Genomic DNA, 21131 nt, shown 5'->3' on the forward strand with positions numbered 1-21131 from the left:
ACCTATGGTCATGAGCTGAAAGAATGAGATCTCGTATACATCTCGCTGAATTGAGTTTCCTCTGCAGGGTGGCCCGTCCCTTAGATATAGGGTGAGAAGCTCGGTCATCTGGGAGGGGTTCAGAGTAGAGCCGCTGCTCCTCAACATCGAGGATCCAGTTGAGGTGGCTTGGGCATCTGGTCAGGATGCCTCCTGGACGCCTCCTTGGTGAGATGTTCCAGGCCAGTCCCTCTGGGAGGAGACCCTGGGGAAGACCCAGGACATGCTGGAGGGATTATATCTCTTGGCTGGCCTGGGAACGCCTCGGGATCCCCCCTGCAGAGTTGGTAAATGTGGCAGGGGAGAGGGAAGTCAGGCTTCCCTGCTTAGGCTGCTTCCCAAGTGACTCAACCCCGGATAAGTGGCGGATCCGGTGGATACTGGAGCATTCCAGTACAGAACAGGTCTGTAATGCGATGCCCCTTGGATCCATCAGTTGAAGTAATAGGAGAGAAGAAGATAATGGCTAAACTGTAATCCATGTTGAAGGACAGTCCTCCTCCCTACGACCCCACGCCTCATCCCGAACAGTGACAGTCCCTCAGAGCTTCTTCAGCAACATTTGGGGTTTGCGTGTTCTTAAACTATGCATGGGTTCTGTCCTGGCTTCTTGCCACATTACAAAGACATGCATGTTTGGCTAATTTCAGTCTCTCACAAAAAATGACTGTGACTCTAATTGAATTTTTGTCTGCCTGTGTTGGTTCTGTGATGGACTAGGAATAGGGTCCAGACATAAATTATTCTGTTATCATAAGAAAACAAAAAGGAGTAAAAAAAAAAAAAAAAAAAAGCAAGCACAGCTCCTTTCAGCTTCCGTACAACCATCAGACCTTTGAGTTAGATGTTGGCAGGACTTAGATTGAACTTCATTTACATTCTTTTCACAAGTAACTTCCTTTCCCCAGCCATATGAACAGAAATGTACAAGAAATCTGGAAGAATTTCATATCTATAGAACATTTATTGTAAGACAGCTTCCAACATAATCTCTCCTCATTTTTGTAAATTGAGTTTGCAGAACAGTAGTATGGTCTCTGAATTTGTTTGGGTACCTCTGCAAAGCTCAGCTATAATAACAATGATGCACAGTAAAGCAAAGCTGAACTGACAGGGAAACCTGAACATTGGAATCTTAATTCAGGCTGGATTAATGGTCTTAGATCTCATTTACAATACATTACATCCAATGGATATACCAAGTTAGATGACCATAGAGTATGCCTTCTCTGAATTCTAGTGCCAGTCACCAACAGTGTATGTGTTCACAAGTTGTGGATGATTCAGATATTACAGCAAAGTAATTGAAAGAAAGACGTCCTTAGTGACAAAGAAAAGAATGGGACAAGATGGTGTAACTGTTGTTGATAGAGTTGGGTCTCTCCATGCTCCTTCCTCTCAATACTTTAGATCTTAAATAAAGATCAAAAGAACAGTTCAAGACTTAGTTATTTGTGCTTTTGGTGGGGTGAAAGTAAACCAATGAAAACTGCATATGGACTTTCACAAGACAGTCTTAGTGGGTTAGATGGCGTTTGGACAACGACATGTTCAGCTCTGTTACCCTAATAAATTGTTGTTGACACTGCCCTCTAGAGATTTGTGTTGGTGCATTAGTAGTGCAGAGCTCAACCAAGAAAGGACCCTCTCTGCTCCGTCAGCAGTGTGGTGCTACAGCCTGGAATAACCACTGGCATAAAGTTTGGATTTCGAGTTCATGTACAAAAAAAGCACTTTTTCCTATTTATTTCATTGTCTTTTGCACAATTTCTTAAGTCATTCTTCAGTTTAATGTTGTTATTCTTCATGGGAATGATTTAAAGAGAAGTGGGCGGCAAGCTAAACCTTTGAGTCACTGCAAACAGCTTTCGTTGGGTGTGTGTAATAATAAAGGTCTTCCTGGTCATGTATAGTATAAGGGTGCTGATATGTTGAGTTTACTTTGCAGAAAATGGTAAACGGATGGCTTTACTTTACAGAATTTATGTGTTTGGAGAATGCAGGTGGCTGTTTTTCTGAATGAACTTTTTGGCTGGACTTTGAAGCAAACCATTTCAACCTTTTAGGTCATGTTACAAAATGTTTATGAAGAGAAAAAAGATCATTTCAGTATAGACGAGAGCAGTGGGCAATGCTAGCCTTGTTAAAGTTATGCTTGTTGCAATGGCAGAGTAGCCTGGAGTACTTAGAGAGTGTCAAATACTTTTGGTTTCCTCTTTGTCATTTTTTATGAATTTGAAGATGATGACAGAAAATAATAATTAAAAAAAAAAAGTTCTTATATAAGTTGTTTTCTTAAACAAAACTGTGAAACAAATAAACTAAGTAAAATGGTACTTACTCTTTAAAGGTAAAAATCCCGAAGTGCTTTCTAAAAAATAGTACAAGAAATGAGAAACTATAAAACACAACAACAAAAACTTTGCAAAGCAAATACATCTTTGTTATGGTAAAAACAATGTTTTTGTAGGATTCTGCTTGAAGTTTGAATCATTATAATATTTTTTGAGATGATAATCATCACTAAAAATACCCTTTTTCATCATATTCCCAATCATACAACTTGTATAATTGATATATAAAGTAGCTGCTCAGAGCCTTACACTGAACCTGACCCTTGAAGAAATTAAATTAGATGATTTTCTCTTTGTTGGAACAAATGTAAAGATGACTGTTTCTAAGACGCAAGTCAATGAAATGTAAGTTGATGGGTGTGACAGGGGAGAAAGTTCCCTTCATGCATGTGAGACTCTCCATCTGTTTGTGTGTTTATTTATTTATTCATTCATTTATTTATTCATTGATATTTATTTTTATTTATTTTGTATTTGTCCAATCATGAAAATACATATGGGCTATAATCTGACCTTTACATCACAGTGAAAAGGTTTTCGATAACATAATACTTCTACTGAACAGGAACTCTAATTCCAAGTCAGATCTTACAGTTCTTGCTGTTTGCATGATATGTGCTCTTTGATGAAAAATAATTGCAAACATGTTTAACTGGAAAATGAACCCATTTCTGTTGCTACTATCCTCTCTGGTCTGGTCCAGCAGTAAAAACTCAAAAATTGACACAAAATAAATAAAGAAATAAAATAAAAATCTAGAAAATCAAGAGGATCGTCATACCACTAATGATCCCCTTGGCAAAGTAAATTTGCTCAGCAGAACATCATTCTGCTTGCTTAAATGCTGGACAAGACAAAAAAACAAAAAACAAACAAACAAAAAAAAAAATCTTATGCCACAAAAAGAAGTCCAAGTGAGTTTTACTGGCTTTAGTGTATTTGTAGAAAGACATATTTAATGCTATTCTGTTGGATTACTTTGATTGTCATGAGGTGGAAAAAAACACTGTACAAATTCTTCACAGTGAACAATAAAACAACTGAATCCCCATTTTCCAATAAAACGCAGGTCCCCAAAGTCATTTAACAGAGTCACTCTGTTTGACAAAAAAAAAGAAGAAAAAAACTTTATCAAAATGGTTTAAACTATGCTTTAGTATGCAAACACGTTAGGATAGAAATTGTGTTGTTTTTTTTTTTTTGTTTGTTTTGTTTTTTTTACAAGAAAAAAAAAATCAAATCCAACGGAAATAAATCGGCTTAATGGGCAGAATTAAAGGGGTCTGGATCCAGGGGAGGATTAAGGGAAACTGTGAAATAAACGAGCGAGTGATCAGGAAAAGACTGTGCGTCTGTCTGGAGGGCGGGGGAAGAGAGAGAGAGAGAGAGAGAGAGAGAGAGAGAGAGAGAGAGAGAGAGAGAGAGGACCACATTTTCATCCAAACCTCCGTTTTTTTTTCCAGAGCCCATCGCTTCGCGACTCAGTGCAGCTCTCCATTGTTTAAACTGTGAGGAGAGACAGAAAGAAAACCACTCTGCTTGTTCTGGAAGCGCATCCAGTGACTCATTTTCATCCGAGGCTCGGTTTTTCGCCGCTTTGAATGCCGCATTCATTGTCAACTTCTCCCATTTCTCCACTTAAGACTTGAGCTGCATCATGAATAGTTTGGGGACAGCTTTGAATCGCAGACCTCTGGAATGGTGGGGATTACGCAGCCGAAACCCGGGGAGCATGTAAACGCAGATGGAGTTTGGGATTTATTTGGAAATAAGGGAAAGATGACCGTCTTCTCATTGTGCTTGCTCCTGTGCGCGGATCTACTGGATTTAGCCGTCGGTAAGTCTGACCCTGTCATGTCATTTTCACGGCGAACCCTCTCACAGTCCTCATGTCTGTGCGTGGGGTCCAACAAACACGCAAAACTACCAATGAGTAGAGGGATTCATAACGTGACAGTAAAGCTGGGCTACTAACTGGCCATGCACAGGACAGTCGGGTGAAAGCAACCGCTGCCTCGTGCCAAACTTCCTCCTTCGCCACAAACAAGTCGCGGAAGGGCGAAATCAATGAATAATGGTGGGATTCAGTTCAGACTGCAGCACGCGTGATGCCGACGTGCCCAAAGAAAAGGCGTGAAAAGCGGCAGCAGCAGGCCTGCTTGTGTATTAAGTCTTAATACATCTGCACTGACTACCACGATGGGCACGCGTGACAGCTCCTACTTCTGAGCGCCGCACAACTGTGGCTGCAAATGTTCACGCGCACGCAGAGATCGGGTCTTTTTTTTTCTTTTTTTTTCTACCCTCCCCACCACCACCACCTCAGACAGCTTCTGTGCTCAGATATTAAAGTTATTTCACGGGGAAACATTAAAGCGCTGCTTTTCAGTGCAGATTTCTCCTCTCAGCGCGGTCAGAGGTGGCATCAGGGTGGCGTGTTTTTATCCTCCTTTAGCGGATTTGGATAGAAAATGAACACGCAACATTTTCCTTTCTTTTTCTCCCAGAAAACCACACGCTTGATTTTAACAATTGCGAACAGGTTGTGCTGTGAAGAATAAGAAAAGCTGTGTTCTTTAAGTGCTGCCATTTCTTATTTATGGGTTCATTGTGATGGGATGGAGGATGAACTGCAGTTCAGAGGAAGGCAGTTAAGCCTGTTCAAATTATGGCAGGGATTTATTCCCCTACACTTATGATATTGCTTGTTCACACTAGATTTTTTTTTTTTTTTTAAGTGTTTGGCAGGAACACTTTTTCTTCCTCCATAGTGGTCTTTAAGAGCTTCCATCACAAGACCGCATTAACAAGGTTGCCTTTCGAGAAAACAAGTGCGGCTCCTTCTCATTCTGCAAGAGCTCACACACACAGCTCACACACAGTTCACTGTGAGCTGTGGTGTTTAAAAGACTTCAGAAGACAGTTCATTCCTGTCTACAACATCCCACAAGTCTCCCATATAACTAACCTGTTAACCTGTGCTGCAGATAAGGATGTGATGTTTTGAAGTCTTTATGACCTTTGCTGACCAAGATAGGAAATCATTATGCCAGCTGAGCTTCACATAATGTTACAGGGTGAAATGTCTCAAGGACTTGGTTGCTCAGATGATTGGCTTTCCGCTGTAATGCAAGTGTGGACATTGATTATATGCAGACAGGCAATGGCAAGCTGACTCGTAACGTTGGCTTCAATAGTCTATAAACCCAAGATTTGCTTTTTAAATTCTTTCTTTGAAAGAAAAAAAAAAAAAAACAAAGATGGAAAGTATTTCATAAGATCATCAGATCAAAGCATCAGTTGGCTAAGTTTGATCATGAAAAAAAAAAAAAAAAAGGTAAAGTCTGATGCCTAACCAGAAAGCTAGCTGGTATGGTCCACAACCATGGTGGTATGCAGTACCAGGAATATGGCTTATTACGGACCAGTCACAACTGAAATCTGGGTTGGAAAAGAGATCCGCAGCAAAACACCTTGATAAAAATGAATTTTGATAAATTCCAAATAGTTTCTGAAATGTCAGTGCTGTTTTAGTCCATGCTGGATGTAACCTTGACTGGGCGTCCCCCTCTTTTCCCCATGCCCCTTGCCTTATTCCCCCCTGCAGGAGAGAGTCTGATGGTCTTGCCTTTGCCCAGCCTTCGAAATGTGTACCAAACATGCTTATTGTCATGACATTTATTTAAAAAATAAAAACCCTATTAAAATCAGTAGGAGAGTAAGGTACGTTTTTCATGTTGTCTATTTATTTATATATATGTATAATATATTAATCATTTTAACAACACAGAACATCTTAGTCCATAAGCATTATTTTTCCAACAGCCAGAAATTTCACTAATGAGCTTTGAAACATGGTTCCTATGGAGATCAGTGTGTTTGATTTATTGCATGGGAAAGTTTTTTTTACAATTGGTCCAAGAGGTGGGGGGTCATTCCACCTTGAGTTGTTGCTCATGACCTCTTCCTGCAGACTTGCATTCTGGGTGTTTATGAATGTTTTAATTAAGCGTGGATGTCCTTCTGTTATTCCCATACAGAGGAAAGAAAGATACAGAATAGATGGAGAAAACAGAATATGGACAAGAACAAGTACGTGTGAAATACAAGTTGCTCCATTTTAAATAGATTTTCGTCCTCGTTGTGGTCCATTGAGGTGTGTGGGTCACAATGGGTGGTGGACCTCAGTGTTTTTAAAATCATGGCCCCAGCCCTGTTCACATTTCCTTTAGTCAGTACATTCAAAGGACTTTAAAAAATGTTTCTATGAGTACCACCATCAGCAAATATGGAGATTGATAATTCCCTGTTCATGTGTTTATGGGTACTTATTTACATTTTTTCACTAACTAACATCAAAAGTTACTTCCTTAGTTCAAGTTGTGTTATCAAAGAAGCCTCTTTGTGCCAATGTGTTTTGGTGTCAAAAAAAAAAAAAAAAAGAAAAGAAAAGAAAGGAAAGAAAAAGACAAAGGTCAAAAGGAAAATAAAAGAGGTCACAACAAGTGTGGAAACAGTGTTCATAGTGGACCACAAAAATTCTTACTACTGATAGAAGTTGTCGGTTTTGTTTTCAATAACCGAAGCATTAGAGAGGTGGATGTAATGCAAGTTTTTATGCACATTTACACTTTTGAAATGTAGCAACTTTAATAGTTCCCCTGTGTTTGTAACTTAGCTCATTCACACTAAAAAAAATAAAAAGTATCAATATAAGTGGTCTTTATTTTTGAACTTGTCCTTTGTAGAGTTGAAGAAAGCGTTTGATCGTGTCCCCTGAGGAGTCCTGTGGGGAGTGCTTTCTGACTGTGGGGGAGCAGACATACTGATAAGGGCCGCTCAGTTACTGTGCGATCAGTGTCAGAGCTTAATCCGCATTGCTGGCAAGAAGTCAAATTAATTTCCAGCGAGGGTTGGACACCGTCAGAGCTTCCCTTTTTACAGATCCTTTTTGGTAACTTTTAAGGACAGAAATTAAAGGTGCAACTACGGCATTTAGGGGGGTCTGGTTTGGTGGACTGGTGATTGGGTCATTGCTTTTTGCAGATGATGTAGTCCTCTTAAATATACAGGGTCCTAGCCTAAATAATAGTAATGTTTTGAGTGTTCTGTGTTAGTTTCATACATGTAACTTACATACAGGCTTTGTAAACTGCATGTAAATCTCATCAGCTTTAAAATCAGCTTTGAATTCATGAACTCTGTGGTAACTTACCCATTCCAATATTTCAATGGGAATGTGACACGATAACAAATCCATTTAAGATTATCTGACTACACTCAGCAGTGAATTCAATCTCACACTTTCAAACCTCAAAGACACATTTTCCATATATTACTTCCACTCGGTGCAGTGCATCAAAATATTCTTAAAGTATAGGGGCAAAGTTTTGTTTGGATTTTGTACAAACAGATGATATATGCGCAAAACTAGGAAAATTTGTACACCCCAAAATATTTTGATTTACAAATCTGTGTATGTTTGTTGTCATGCATCTTTTCTTTAAACATCCCAGCTGGCTGGAATTGGACCGCCTATTCTCCTCCCATTAATAAATCAGCAAATGACAATAAATAAATGGCATGCTTTCACCTTTAGCCCAAATAACAATGAGAAACACAGTGGAAACATAAAAAAGAAGACTAATTTAACAGAATATAAAACTGATGTTGTTGAATCAGAGGTGGGAGAACGGTAAAGTAGCTCAACACACATGTCAAAGGTGGGTGGGCGGAGCCTCCCGGCATGCTTTGGGCGTGGTCAGTTGTCATAATCTTTTCTCTCTAAGAGAAAGTGTATTGTTTACATTTGAGTTTTAATTCTATTAAGGCCTAATATGTGAGGGAAAATTAGATTAAATGTGTTTGTTTTTTTTTTGTTTGTTTTCTTCAGGTGTAAATCAACAGAACCAAAATCCTGAGGATTTTTTTTTTTCAAAGTTTACAGTAACATATTTCAGTGTATGCAGGAGAGTTTCAGTAATTTTCAGTTTCTCACTCAAATGGCAATAGTTTGCGTGTGGTATGCACTTTCTCATAGTAGAGAAAAAAAATCTGTGTGGCGGCGTGTCTACAGATCCATACAAAGTTGTGATTGGTACATCACAACCTGGAGTACGGAACATTTTGACATGTACTCATGTCTATAACATGTTAGTGTTAATAAAATCTGTTGTAAACCCATTTTAAGCCATAGTGCAGCTTCAAATTGACTATGATGGTAAATTCAGCTTTAGTCCAGCTAAAGCTGAATTTACCATTTAGTCCTGCTAGACTTCTATAAGTTTGTCTTCATGCCCTGCAGTCATGGAGACAAGCTGTGTTTTTATTAGACATAGAATTGTGCAAAACCTAAATATTGTAATTAAAAAAAGTGCTAATGGAAATGACTATATCTTGAAAAAACTCTTAAATATTTCTAAAAAAAAATTAAGCTCATCTGACGTTTTTCAGACGTGCTGATATAAAAGTGTAATGGAAAGACTTTTTTGCTATTACGTTTCCCCTGATGTGAAATGAACATGTGAGCATTTCATTTCCATTAAAGATGCTACAGAATGGAAGAAACAACGGCAAATTTCAGAGTTTATAATTAATTAGAAAAGGAAATGAGGGAGAAAGGCATTGAAAAGCCTTGGCAATTTACATACAGTATATCGTATGTGTAATTGCACATATTATTATCAGTCTCCACAAACCTTAACAAATCCCAAGCATGAAGTTTCCTTAACCTAACCAGCAAATTAATAAGTTTAGCTGTGGTTGGTTAGTGAACTTAACTGAGGATACTGCTGCTCACTTGTCGTTTAAAGTGATTAGTAATTTACTTATTTACCATTTGTTGTTACATAGGAATTATCATCCAACCCAGAATTTAATTGGACAAGCATTATGATTCATCTGGGTATCAGCTCACATAGATGGATTGTTTTTCTCTGCACTGCTATTTCGGATCATACGTTGTCTTTAAATGAGGAAAAACATAATAATCAAATAAAACAGGTTCTTATAGGCTGGCACATGGTGGCATTAGTGTCTAGTTTGAAGTGCCTTTAAGGACACTTGCATCACAGAGCCTCAGAGATTTCTTTAAGAGATGAAAACCACAGATTACACTGTTCAGAAAATGAAATGAAAATACATGAAACTAATGGTTTTTGAAGCTTCTTTCTCTGGCAAGAGTTGGCTTAGTATTTCAGCGACAGGTAATATTAATCTTTAGTGTGGACCATTTTCTAGTAGAACGCAACACATCTAAAATGTTTATTTTGTCAGTTTAGACTGAAAAGTATCTTATTGAATATTATAAATGCTTGATTTATTCAAACTGACAAGAATGCCTTATTTGATGATAATAATAATAAGAAGAAAGTCCTTCTTGGTATCTACAGTGGAGAAATTGCATTAACCCAGCGGTCACGGTACAGTAAGCGGTAGCATGCAGGTGATGTAAACCAAGAACACCTGGAAAGTTTGCCCAAAGAGAATTAAGTACATAATAGAGTAAATTCAACAAGTAAAGCTAAATAAACTACTGGAGCTATTAAAGTTCCATAAAAATATATACTTACTGTCCAATCAATTGTGTTTTTCCTTGGATGTTTTAACGGTTTTACAAGCAGTTTGGTCTGACACAAAATAAAAAAAAGGAAGAAAAAAGTTTCAGACTAGAGACCTTGCATAACCAAGGATAATGGAAATGTGATGTAAACTGCTTTGGGTTTAAAGGTTAAACGGCTGCAAGTTGAATAGTGCATGCAAGGCGCTCTGACTTTGTGAACATCTAGAACACACAGACAAAACTATTTACTCCATTCTTGGCATAATGAAAAACTAAATGAAATAACATTGTCTAACACACTAGCAATGATATCACTGCTTCATCTGGCTTCCTGTGAACTTATAGAGCAGCGTCCTAACAAGACATGACATGATATAAACAAGTGAATCTGGACAAATTCTAGCGTAAATTGATTCTAAATCCAGTTGTGAAAGCGTCTAAGAAAGCGTTTTTTTTTTTTTTTTTTTTATATTCCTCACTGGAGCTTTGGAGGCTGCAGATGGTGTATCATAGCAGTGCTGGCAGATTAAAAAGCCCCTGAATCTAGGTTACATTTCCGGTGTAGAGCAACTGTCTACAACTGAAGGCTGGTCTTCATCCACCGGATGTGCGGTGAGACATGCTGAAATATGGGTTGTGGTTATGCCACAGTGTAACAATAATCATGCTTTCCCTTATACCGCAGCGCTCAGCAGTTACATAAAGTGATTATCTACAGATTTATACGTCATGTTTATTCTTTAGATCAAGTCATTTCTGTTTGGGAAGTTGTTGTGATTGCTAAAATAAATGCATACCCCTTCCCACACACACACACACACACACACACACACACACACACACACACACACACACATGCACACATCATCCTCCCTTTAGAAGAAAATAGAAAAGAACAAAGCATTTTTTATGTCCATATATTCTTGTGATAATCATGTTCTTTGAGTTTGTTAAAGAACTTTTTTTTTTTAAACACTTCAGTTTATAATTTCTTTGGGAGAAGCTCCAGAAAATACAAGTTGATACCTTTGTAACCACCCGGAGAGATGACTACAGAACATAGTGACCAAAGTTTATGAGACTGTAAGGTTGTGTCTCAGAGAAGGTGGTCATCAGCGCAGGAACTCCACAGGGGGGGCGTACTTTTCCCTTCAGTGTCTAATACATGAAGTAAAAGCGGAATAGAGGGATCATTTTGCACCTCATCTTGAAGTTGATTATATCAAAGTAGATGGCTGTGGATTTTAGAAAGAACAGGAGAAATCAAGGGTTCAAATTACAAGGGAGCAGAGGGGAGAAATGCTCATCTGAGAAACAAGGAAGTGTTCTAAAAATAGTCTACTTTTAGATTATATATTTTTTTTCCAAAAGGTTCTTGATGTTTCTGAAATTAAGCGTAGCATTAATTTGTCTTGACCCTGTTTTTATTTATGAATACATTAAATTTCTTGAAGAATGCAGGCGATCCGGAAAATTTCTTTCACCACCATTATGGACCATTGTTTTAACGTTGTGTGCCGTGAATGTTCAACGCAGTGACCATTTGCTTTTCTTGTGGTTGTTAAATGAACATTATATTCTGCCATGAGAGGATTCTGACTGTATAAGCTTCATTCAGTAGTTTCAGAATATTTTTGGCAGTCGGACCAGGTACTAATATATGTGCGTGCAAAGTCACATAGCATTCCCAAAAATAATTAAGCTTCTTCAAGTCCTTTGTGACACAGAAAGAGGTCATTTCTACCAGCGATCATCAAACTTTATAATTTTCATAACAGGTAAAAGAAAATACCAAAAAGAACAAGTTTAAAAACGATCAAACAAAAAAACTACTGCAACATTACAATTTTTCCTTACATGAAATTAGTTTCGTTTTGTTTTTTATTCATATTTTCATTCAAAGTCTCTTTTCTCATTTTTGATTTACATACACTAAAACTTAGTATATGATAAAGTATACATTGATAGAGTACAAAACAAATAAACAGAAGAAAAACTATGATGTAAAAAAACAAAAGATGTATCACTTATAGTTCCATCTTTCCAGGACATGTATGATGCTTTGGTTCATCCACAATTCGACACAAAATGAATTTGTAAACAATCAAACAACCAAAAAAAAAAAAAAAAAAAAAAAAAAAAATTGTCTATGGTTTAAAAATGAATTTAACAAAAGTAAACAATATTAAACCTCTTAAACTTGGTGAGAATGACTGAAGTCAGAGGATTTAGGACACAATTAAAAGGACTGTAGATTAGATTAGAGCTAAAGCTAAACTGAAATGCTGGAGGGAGACTTTATTCAGACAGTATTCACTATCCACACCGTGATCCCACTTCAAGTAATTTCTGTTATGCTCACCTTTTACCCCGGCTTTTTTGTTTTGTGGTTTTTTTCTTTTACTTTGAAAAGCCATTTATTTTGATAAAAGAACCATATTAAAGCTCGAAACAAGTTGGTGACCTGGAAATGACAGCTTTTGTTGAAGTGCTTCAGCCAGATTTGAGCATGGAGATTTTGTGCTGGAACTGAAACAGCTTTCAGTGAAGAATATAAATGATGTGAGATTGTCTTCATTTCTTTATTCAGTCCCTGCAACACTTTACATTTTAAGTTTATATTTTCATGACAAGGGCCATGTATGTGAATGAGGATCTAAAATATTTACCGTTTTAACGTGTGGCAAAATACATGCACTTGTCCTTACCTGCCTGATGTTGGATTAGGAACAAACTGATTAATGGATGAGTTCAAAAGCAGTCTTTCCACACACCTCAAATGGCTGATGGCCAAGGCAGTTCACAAAAGTTTTTAGTTAAACACCATTTTTTGATTCTTGTATGTAAAATAGTTCAGAGGAAAAGAAAATATTGTAATATTATTGTGAATCATCACATGGGGATTAGAAAAGTGCACTGTTGAACACATTGTGCAACCAGTAATCTGTTGTATGTTTATCCAAAGGTTTGTAATTAGCATCTTCCACTATTCATTTCAGCTTAACTAAGCATTCAAGTCAAGATAGGATTAAAAAAATGTAAACAAAGAAAAACAAAGGACTTAATCTAATAGGAATATGCACTGAGATGTAGGATTTCAGTGGTCTGAATTAAAATTCGAGCAATGCAGGAAATAAACACAATTGTTCTGTCTTTAATGTGAAGCTTCTGTGTGGATCGAAGACTAAAAGGCAGGAAGAGAAAACTTAAAAAAAAAAACAAAAAAAAACAGTTTGAGTTAGATTATATCAGCATATGTAACAGGACATTATCTAGATTTTCTGTTGATCTTTGGTTTTAAGCTTTTCGTATTGTACCTATTTCCCTTTTGTAAAGTTATAATGCTCTTATCTAACAAAAGTCTTTATGCTACAGGTTTTCAACTGCCTGACTATATGTGCATTTTATTTTTATCACTGAGGTTCAGGTGTTGTTCTTGCAAAAAATGCTGGTCTAGGTATACAGCATCTGGCTCAAACGCGCTGAGAATCTCTTACGGAGCGATAAGCCACATGTGGGAGAATAACATATTCTGACAGTTAGCATCCACACCAGGTATCTGCTTTTTTTTCTGTGAAAACAAATCATCTTGTTGACATTTAGGGATGAGCTGCAATGTGATTTTTCTAGCGAACCATTCACATAAAAATCCATTAGCATATTTTATTTACACTTACTATCCTTAGCTATGCAGTTGTGCATTCAGGATGACTTGTTGTCTGGCAGCATCGGGCCCTACGGGTCGACCACGGGGTGGACGTCCACCACAATACAAGTGATGCAGTTGAATTGGTAACCATCATGACAAATCTGTCCTTTCTCAGTGCTTGCTGCTTCAAAACCCTCTGGCATAAAAAAAAAATAGTAATGGATACAGTGAAGGAAAATATAGTGGAAAAATTTACCTTTCCTCACCCATTTGGATAAAATACGTTCATGTTCTCAAGCAGAGATGTTCCAAATGATCAAATGATAACGCTTGTGATAAAAGAGGCAACTGGATGCTTGGGGCAATCAGCTCACTGTGCACGGTAAGATTTGCAACCACCCTTGTGGACCTTCATACATGGATGTAGGCTGGCTTGCTCTTGTCAGCGGCTTGCGTGGGAGTTTGAAGCAACTGACTCTGATTCCCTCAGCAGCTGGTGGTTCTCAGAGAGAGGAAAACAAGAGTAAAGTAGCTTTACTCAGCTCTTGTACATCTACATGTTAAGTATAACATTAATTCCTGTAATCTACAGTGTGATACAATATAATACAAAATGTGTTATCTGGGAACTTTTTTCACAAGAAATTTTTTAATGTAAGAATTTTGTTGAAAATTTGCCAAGACTTGACCAGCCCCTTTTGTGACCAACATAATGAACACCTTTGTTGTGTTTAATCCACACTGTTTTCTACAGTCTATTGTGGATACTGTAAATGTACTTGTGGTGTTTAAACATAACTGCTAAGTAATAAGGTGCTACTGCAACTACTTGTTGAAAACACTGTTAACCGTCCTACATACGATGCATAACACTTATCACTGCATCCATTGTTCATTACAAGGGAGCCTCAGCTTCCAGCAGGAAACATGTTATGCATGGATTACTTTTTCAATTTCTGAATTTCCTTTTTTCAGTTTTTTTTCCTTTAGTCGTAATGATGAGCATTTTTTTAAGAACTTGACTGAAATGAAATTACTCAAAGTCATTGTGACCTCAGCTTCAAAAGAAACTGTGCTTGCAATTCTACCACAATGTTATATTAGGGGGAAGAAAAGAACAAAATGTGCTAATCTAACAGCAAAAAAAAAAAAAAAAAAAAAAAAAAAAAAGATTGGTCTTGGTGTTAAGCTCAGGTTTGAACATCAGTGTGCTTAGATTTTGAATAAATTGAGAGTTTACCAAATCCCGTAATACCTTTTAGAGTTTGACTGTTTATTACGTAAAGCAAAAATCACCTTTGTGGCAGTAAATACAGCATCACATAGGTTGTATAAAAAGTCCCAATCAGGCGTGTATAAATGAAGTAATGATGAAAAGAAAGAGTTGTGTATGTGGGGGAGAGTGCTTTAATCTGCACATTGATGTCACTCTGGGTGGGTTGATGCTGTGCAGGTGGGAATATGAACGGATAGTGTTGGCTATATATCTTATGACAACAGATTATTTTCTTTTATGCATGCTGACATCCTCTATATGAGCCTCCAAAAGATTTTTTTCCCCCTGGAGGGACAGCATGCCTAGATTTTCCATCAAAAAAAAAAAAAATCGCGGAAACATCAATCTGCAGAACAGGTATTTGTAAAGTTGCACAGAGTCAGCCTGTGATGGGAAAAGTCTCTGTGTTCATCTGTCGTATATAACATCTGCCGTTTATGATAACATTTATCAGCAAACCTTTGATTCGAAGCAAAACTTATCATGCGAGTTCAGAGCACTAATCTCCTGAACATGACATGAATTACACAATAATAGCAACCGTGCCTGCTTATGCATCATATCCTGCTTTAGACAAGATTGTTATACTTTACTGTTTTTATTTTATTTTATTTTTTTCAAAATGACGCTTAATATCATAAAGCAGCTTCAAGGGTGATTACACTCATGTTTTGGCTTATTGGTCCTTCATTTTGAATTTTTATGCAAGGAAAGATTGCCATTATCTAATTTATTCTTCCTTTATAAAACTGTCAGCTTTAATTTAGGTCTTGCCAGAATTGTGGCTTATGGCGGCTACTGGTGTCCTCGCAGGAAGGTGGAATAAAGTATCGCTTGGGAGCAGCTGTAATGACTTGCCTTTTTATTTTTTATTTTTCTTTTGGTTTCTTTTAGTGCCGTTATACTAGAAATGATTAACATGTATGAAATTGCATAATGTGAGGTCGTAGTGTGTGTCTGTCCTTTTCTGATTGCGATCTGTTGAGGCATGTAAGCATGAAATTCCAAGCTGTTCACATTTACAAACACTGTCGTTTCACCTTTACCCAGTTTTCTTTGCAGAAAACTGCAAGGATTTATTGCTCATGGTTTTCTTCTCCTTTCTTAATGACATTACCCAAAGACCCAACTCGCCACCATAGATATCCTTACAAAGCTCCTGTAACATGAAAAACTACAATCCTTCCTTGAAATAGAGATGAACTGTTTAAAAAAATACCTTCAGGCGATGTGTTTTTTTTATTATTATTATTTCTTCAGTTTGCATGCTTATAAGTGAGGAAGCTCCTTATTATGTAACCATAATTACTATGAAGTGCAAGTCTCAAAGTTTTTTCTTTTTTTTTGTTTTGCTCAATAAACATAAAAAACACCAAAATTGTGCATTGTATGCAGAATTATAGAGAATATATAGCTATGCAAGTTTTACCTTGAACAAGGATTTGAAAGTTGTATTATCATAGACAACAAATTTTAACCCCAAATGCAACACGCTGTCCGCATAATATTTTTATGGAGCAACAGTAAGAAAGTAATTTGGTTGGAAATAAAGCTCTACAGCAGGGGTGTCCCAAAGTCTGTCCTCATGGGCCGCTGTCCTGTAGGTTTTCAATGAAATGAAAAATACTTTATTAATCCCCAAAGGGAAATTCAATATTGTAGTATATAATAATTAACTTGAGGAGGTCTTGTTCCAGAGGCCGATGGCTGGAATGATCTTCTGTGTCTTTCAGTCTTGCATTGGACCTGAAGAAGCCTCTCACTGAACACACAATGTATCTCAGTTCCAACATACTTGGCTTTCATTAAATGCATCCAATAACCAATGAAGTTCTGCACAATGACCTTATCAGAGAGATGGATGATTAATTAAAATGATAATATGTAATATTAATTCCACATAAAATATGTTTTTCAAATACCCTTAAAGCTATTAAGTGATGTGGATAATTTCTTTTCAATTCAATTCAATTCAATTCAATTCAACTTTATTTATATAGCGTCAAATCACGGCAATGCCATCTCAAGACGCTTTACAGACAGAGGGGAAAACATAATGAAGGCCAATTCATAACAGCCTATATAAGGAAACCAACAGATTGAGTTGAGTCCAACTCAATCTCCCATCCTGGGCAAGCACACTGGCAACAGTGGGAAGGAAAAAAACTCCCTTTTAACAGGAAGGAAACCTCCGGCAGAACCCGGCTCAGGACAGGCAGCCATCTGTCTCTGCTGTGTGGGGGGAAGAGGACAGAAAGACAACAGACAACAGGAACTGCTACTCCCGGCCAGGGAGACCTGCTGAGACAGGAGACATACATGTTAATGATGCAACACTGTTATGGGGGGGGGGGGGGGGGGGGGGGGGTGGTAAAAGAAAGAGATAAAGAGAAAAAGAAAGAAGCTCAGTGTATCAGGAAATGTCCCTCAGCAGTCTAAACCTATAGCAGCATAACTAAGGGATGCTAACCATCCCTAGCTATAGGACTTATCAAAAAGATAAGTCTTCAGCCTAGTCTTAAAGGTGGGGAGGGTGTCTGCTTCCCTAACACTAACTGGGAGCTTATTCCATAAGAGAGGGGCCTGATAACCAAAGGCTCTGCCTCCTGCTCGGCTCTTTGAGACTCTAGGAACCACAAGTAAGCCTGCAGTCTGCGAACGAAGTACTCTACTTGGTATATAAGGAACAATGAGGTCTTTGATATATAGTGGTGCCTGGTTGTGGAGGGCTTTATATGTAAGGAGAAGGATTTTAAATTCTATTCTAGATTCAACAGGCAGCCAATGAAGAGAGGCTAAAACTGGAGAAATATGATCTCTCATGCTGGTTCTGGTCAGGACTCTGGCTGCAGAATTCTGGATCAGCTGAAGGGTTTTCAGGGCATATTTAGGACAGCCCAGTAATAGAGAGTTACAGTAATCTAGTCTCGAAGTAACAAAAGCGTGAACCAGTTTTTCTGCATCACTCCGAGACAGAATGTCCCTAATTTTGGCTATATTACGTAAATGAAAGAAGGCTGTTTTAGTAACCTGCTTAATATGTGGGCCAAAGGACAGGTCAGGGTCAAATATTACTCCAAGGTTTCTCACTGTAGCACTGGAAGCTAAAGTAATGCCATCCAGGTTCATTACAAAACCGGAAAATTTAGCTCTGAGTTTTTCAGATCCAACGAGAATTACTTCAGTCTTATCTGAGTTTAAGAGGAGAAAATTTCTAGACATCCAAGTCTTTATGTCTATGAGACAATTTTGTAGCCTATTGGGCTGATTTGTTTCATCTGGTTTAAAGGATAAGTATAGTTGAGTATCATCTGCATAACAATGAAAGTTTATTCCATGCTGTCTAATAATTTTGCCTAAAGGGAGCATATATAGTGTGAAGAGTATTGGTCCAAGTACAGAACCTTGAGGAACTCCATGACTTACTGTAGTTTGGGAGGAGGACTTGTCATTTACATGAACAAGTCCTTTCAAGGGGTCCTTTTTGAATATGACTTCATTTTCTTAATAAAAGTCCCTGAAACTGAAAGAAAATAAAACAACTGCAGCTTTTTGTACATTCAATGTCACCTTTATTTAAGAGAGGAAAAAAACAAACATTTATTTACTGAGAAGCGTGTCTCTGCATGAAGTTGCAGTACATGAAGGACGTTTTTCTAAACTGAAAGCTACCACGGTTAATGGCTAGAATTACATTAGTTTAACTTATGGCAGCATATTCAGTCATTCTGAATAGCATGTGATGGTTTTTAGGAAATGCATAAATATTTTACACATTTTACTTTTAAATTTAAACGATTTATGATGAGCAGCTGATTGATGTGCTGTAAATTGTTATTATTAGAGATGTCTGATATTATCGCCTGATATAAGCATTAAAATGCAATATAATAACAATGCTTTTACACAATATGCACATGTAATACATCATAATCTTCAGCAAAATCTACTCTGTATGCCATGTAGTTTTCCAGAGCCGTTTGTTTGTTTGTCACAACTCACTCCAAAAATATCAGTGTCAGTTGATATTGGTTTTAAAAAATTAAGAGTTGGACAAAGTTGGTATATTGGATATTAGTAAAAAAAAAAGCCAATATCGTACATCCCTAATAATTATTAAACACCATACAGACTAACAGAGTGTAATATTTAGACTTTTCATGGTTTTTATTTTTGAGATTTCCTCATTTATCCGTAATGCTCAAACTTTACCAACATCGTGTCTCACACTGGCAGTTATTTTCCTCCCTAATAGGAGGCATGAAAGACAATAAGTTGTTCTAAAATCATCTTTCAATGAAAATTTTCAAAGAGCAGCTATTTTTGTCCTCAAGGATGAAAGTTGCTGTGATTAACTTTGTTTCCCTCGTGTTGAGTGTCTTTAAGCTTTGGGAAAAAAATGCTTAACTGGCTCAAGAACTAATTTATCTCACACATAATTAGGTCTGTCATTACACCGAGATTCTGTGCATTGAGAGTATCAAGGAAGTTATGAATATCATGTGGGAATGGAAAGGAGGAGGATTCAGGCAGCACCTTGGCTCTGAGTCTGATCCGTCGGAGTAAAATCAGCCCTCGGCCATGGATCAAGTTTGTACTGAAACACCCCCACTGGACTGTGTGTCATCAAACTTAGAGAGTAGCATGGGGGAAGCGATAGCAAAATGGAAAATACTTTTTTTTTTTTTTTTTAATATACATATATGCAGCCAACTTGTCACACTTGCATAATAGCTTTGCATTGTGGTTAATGTTAGTTAGACACCTGTTTGCCAAAAGCAGCAGCATTGTTGAATTGAATTGCTTTCCTGTCATTCCAGCAGCTTGATTTACACACCCACTCAGCTGCTTGGTTTCCTCATGCGACTGCCTCTTCCAAGGGGGAGTTGAATGTAAGAGAAAGCTCACATTAGTCCTCGTTACAGCTGACTGAGCATCAGGGCTACATTCCGCAGGATAGTAAGACCTCCATCATGTCATAGTAACACTCAGGGATAGAAAATGCCAGTGTCAGGATGCTCTGAGATTGTAGATTCAGCACAGAACATTGTGAGTTTTGTTTGCCATTTTATCCAATCCCGAACCCAATAAATATGTATGAATAGCCTCAAATTTCCTCCGCAGCAGCAGAAGTGTGACGAATTCAGTTCTGATTTAAATTCAGTGAAATGTCTTTGTGATCAGATGTCAGATACCTGATGCCAAAGAAAAAGATGTTATTTGGGCAAAGGTGACGCTATGTTGGATATATATATATATTTTAATTATTAAAAGAAAAACATAGATGAAAGATCTATATTGGGAGCAGTGTAGAGCAGATTTATTTCAGATCAGTAGCCCTTTCTGTCACTTTAAATGAATACATTTTACTGCTTTATATTCCTCCTTTAACATAATTGCACTTGAGAATAATGTAAATATAAATATCATTAGCATTTGAAGAACATACATCACCCTCAGGCATTATGAATTTTGGGAAACTGAAAGATGTATTCCTTTTTCTGGAATTAAAGGATATTGTTAGGTTGACATCTGTTAGAACAGACTTCTAGAAATGTATGTTTCATCCCTTACTACCCTCCCTTTGAATTCCAGCTATACCTACTGGTGGCTCCACACTAAGCTATCAGTATGCAGAACAATAATCCCAGAATAAAGGTTGAGATAAATTATATCAGTCTTAGATTTGGGTTATTTATAAGTCATGCCCCTTAATCGTGCCATCTGAGGCTAGAAAGGGGTTAATGTTAATCCCGTTGTTTACGCTCCACTCATGAGAGAAGGCACCAGCTGACAAAAAGATTAAATACACTGAACCAGAAAAAAAAATTCTCTATAAAAATTACATACGTTTATAAAGTTCCTTTCTGCACAGGTGCTCATGTGAAGGTAAACACAGGTAAGCACAACTTTATAATGGTGCTGGTTCAGGATCTTGCAGTTGTAGCCTACAGAAGTAAAGAAAAACATGGATGTTAAAATATCATTCGAAACAAACACTTATTGATTCTTTCTTGAACTTTTCATGTTTTTTAATTGGATATTATGATTTATCAATGAGTAATTTTTTCCTTGTAGTGCAATAAATCAAATAACACTATGAAATTGTAATTATTGTCACGACAACACCAACTATTAACAGACAGCATGTGTATTTTCTGTTATTCTAAATTATTAAAGGCAAAACTTTAAATTTCACACATAGGAAATTTAGCTAAAATCCTGTAAATTGTAAATGCACGATTGTTTAAG

The 21131-nt window shown here is 37.2% G+C and overlaps 1 protein-coding gene across 1 annotated transcript in view; it reads left to right on the plus strand.

Moving 5' to 3' along the window:
* Positions 1–4091: 4091 nt before the first annotated feature.
* The window catches only part of igsf21a (immunoglobin superfamily, member 21a), a gene marked incomplete at both ends in the record, with an annotated part of 171435 nt that continues 154395 nt past the window's right edge, over positions 4092–21131 (plus strand). The window contains one exon of the mRNA XM_079243027.1: positions 4092–4230. Within this exon, the coding sequence (XP_079099153.1) occupies positions 4092–4230 (139 nt within the window). The remainder of the gene's footprint in view (positions 4231–21131) is intronic.

Source organism: Telmatherina bonti, assembly GCF_933228915.1.
Source record: "Telmatherina bonti genome assembly, chromosome: 6".
In the NCBI taxonomy this organism is placed as follows: Eukaryota; Metazoa; Chordata; class Actinopteri; order Atheriniformes; family Telmatherinidae; genus Telmatherina; species Telmatherina bonti.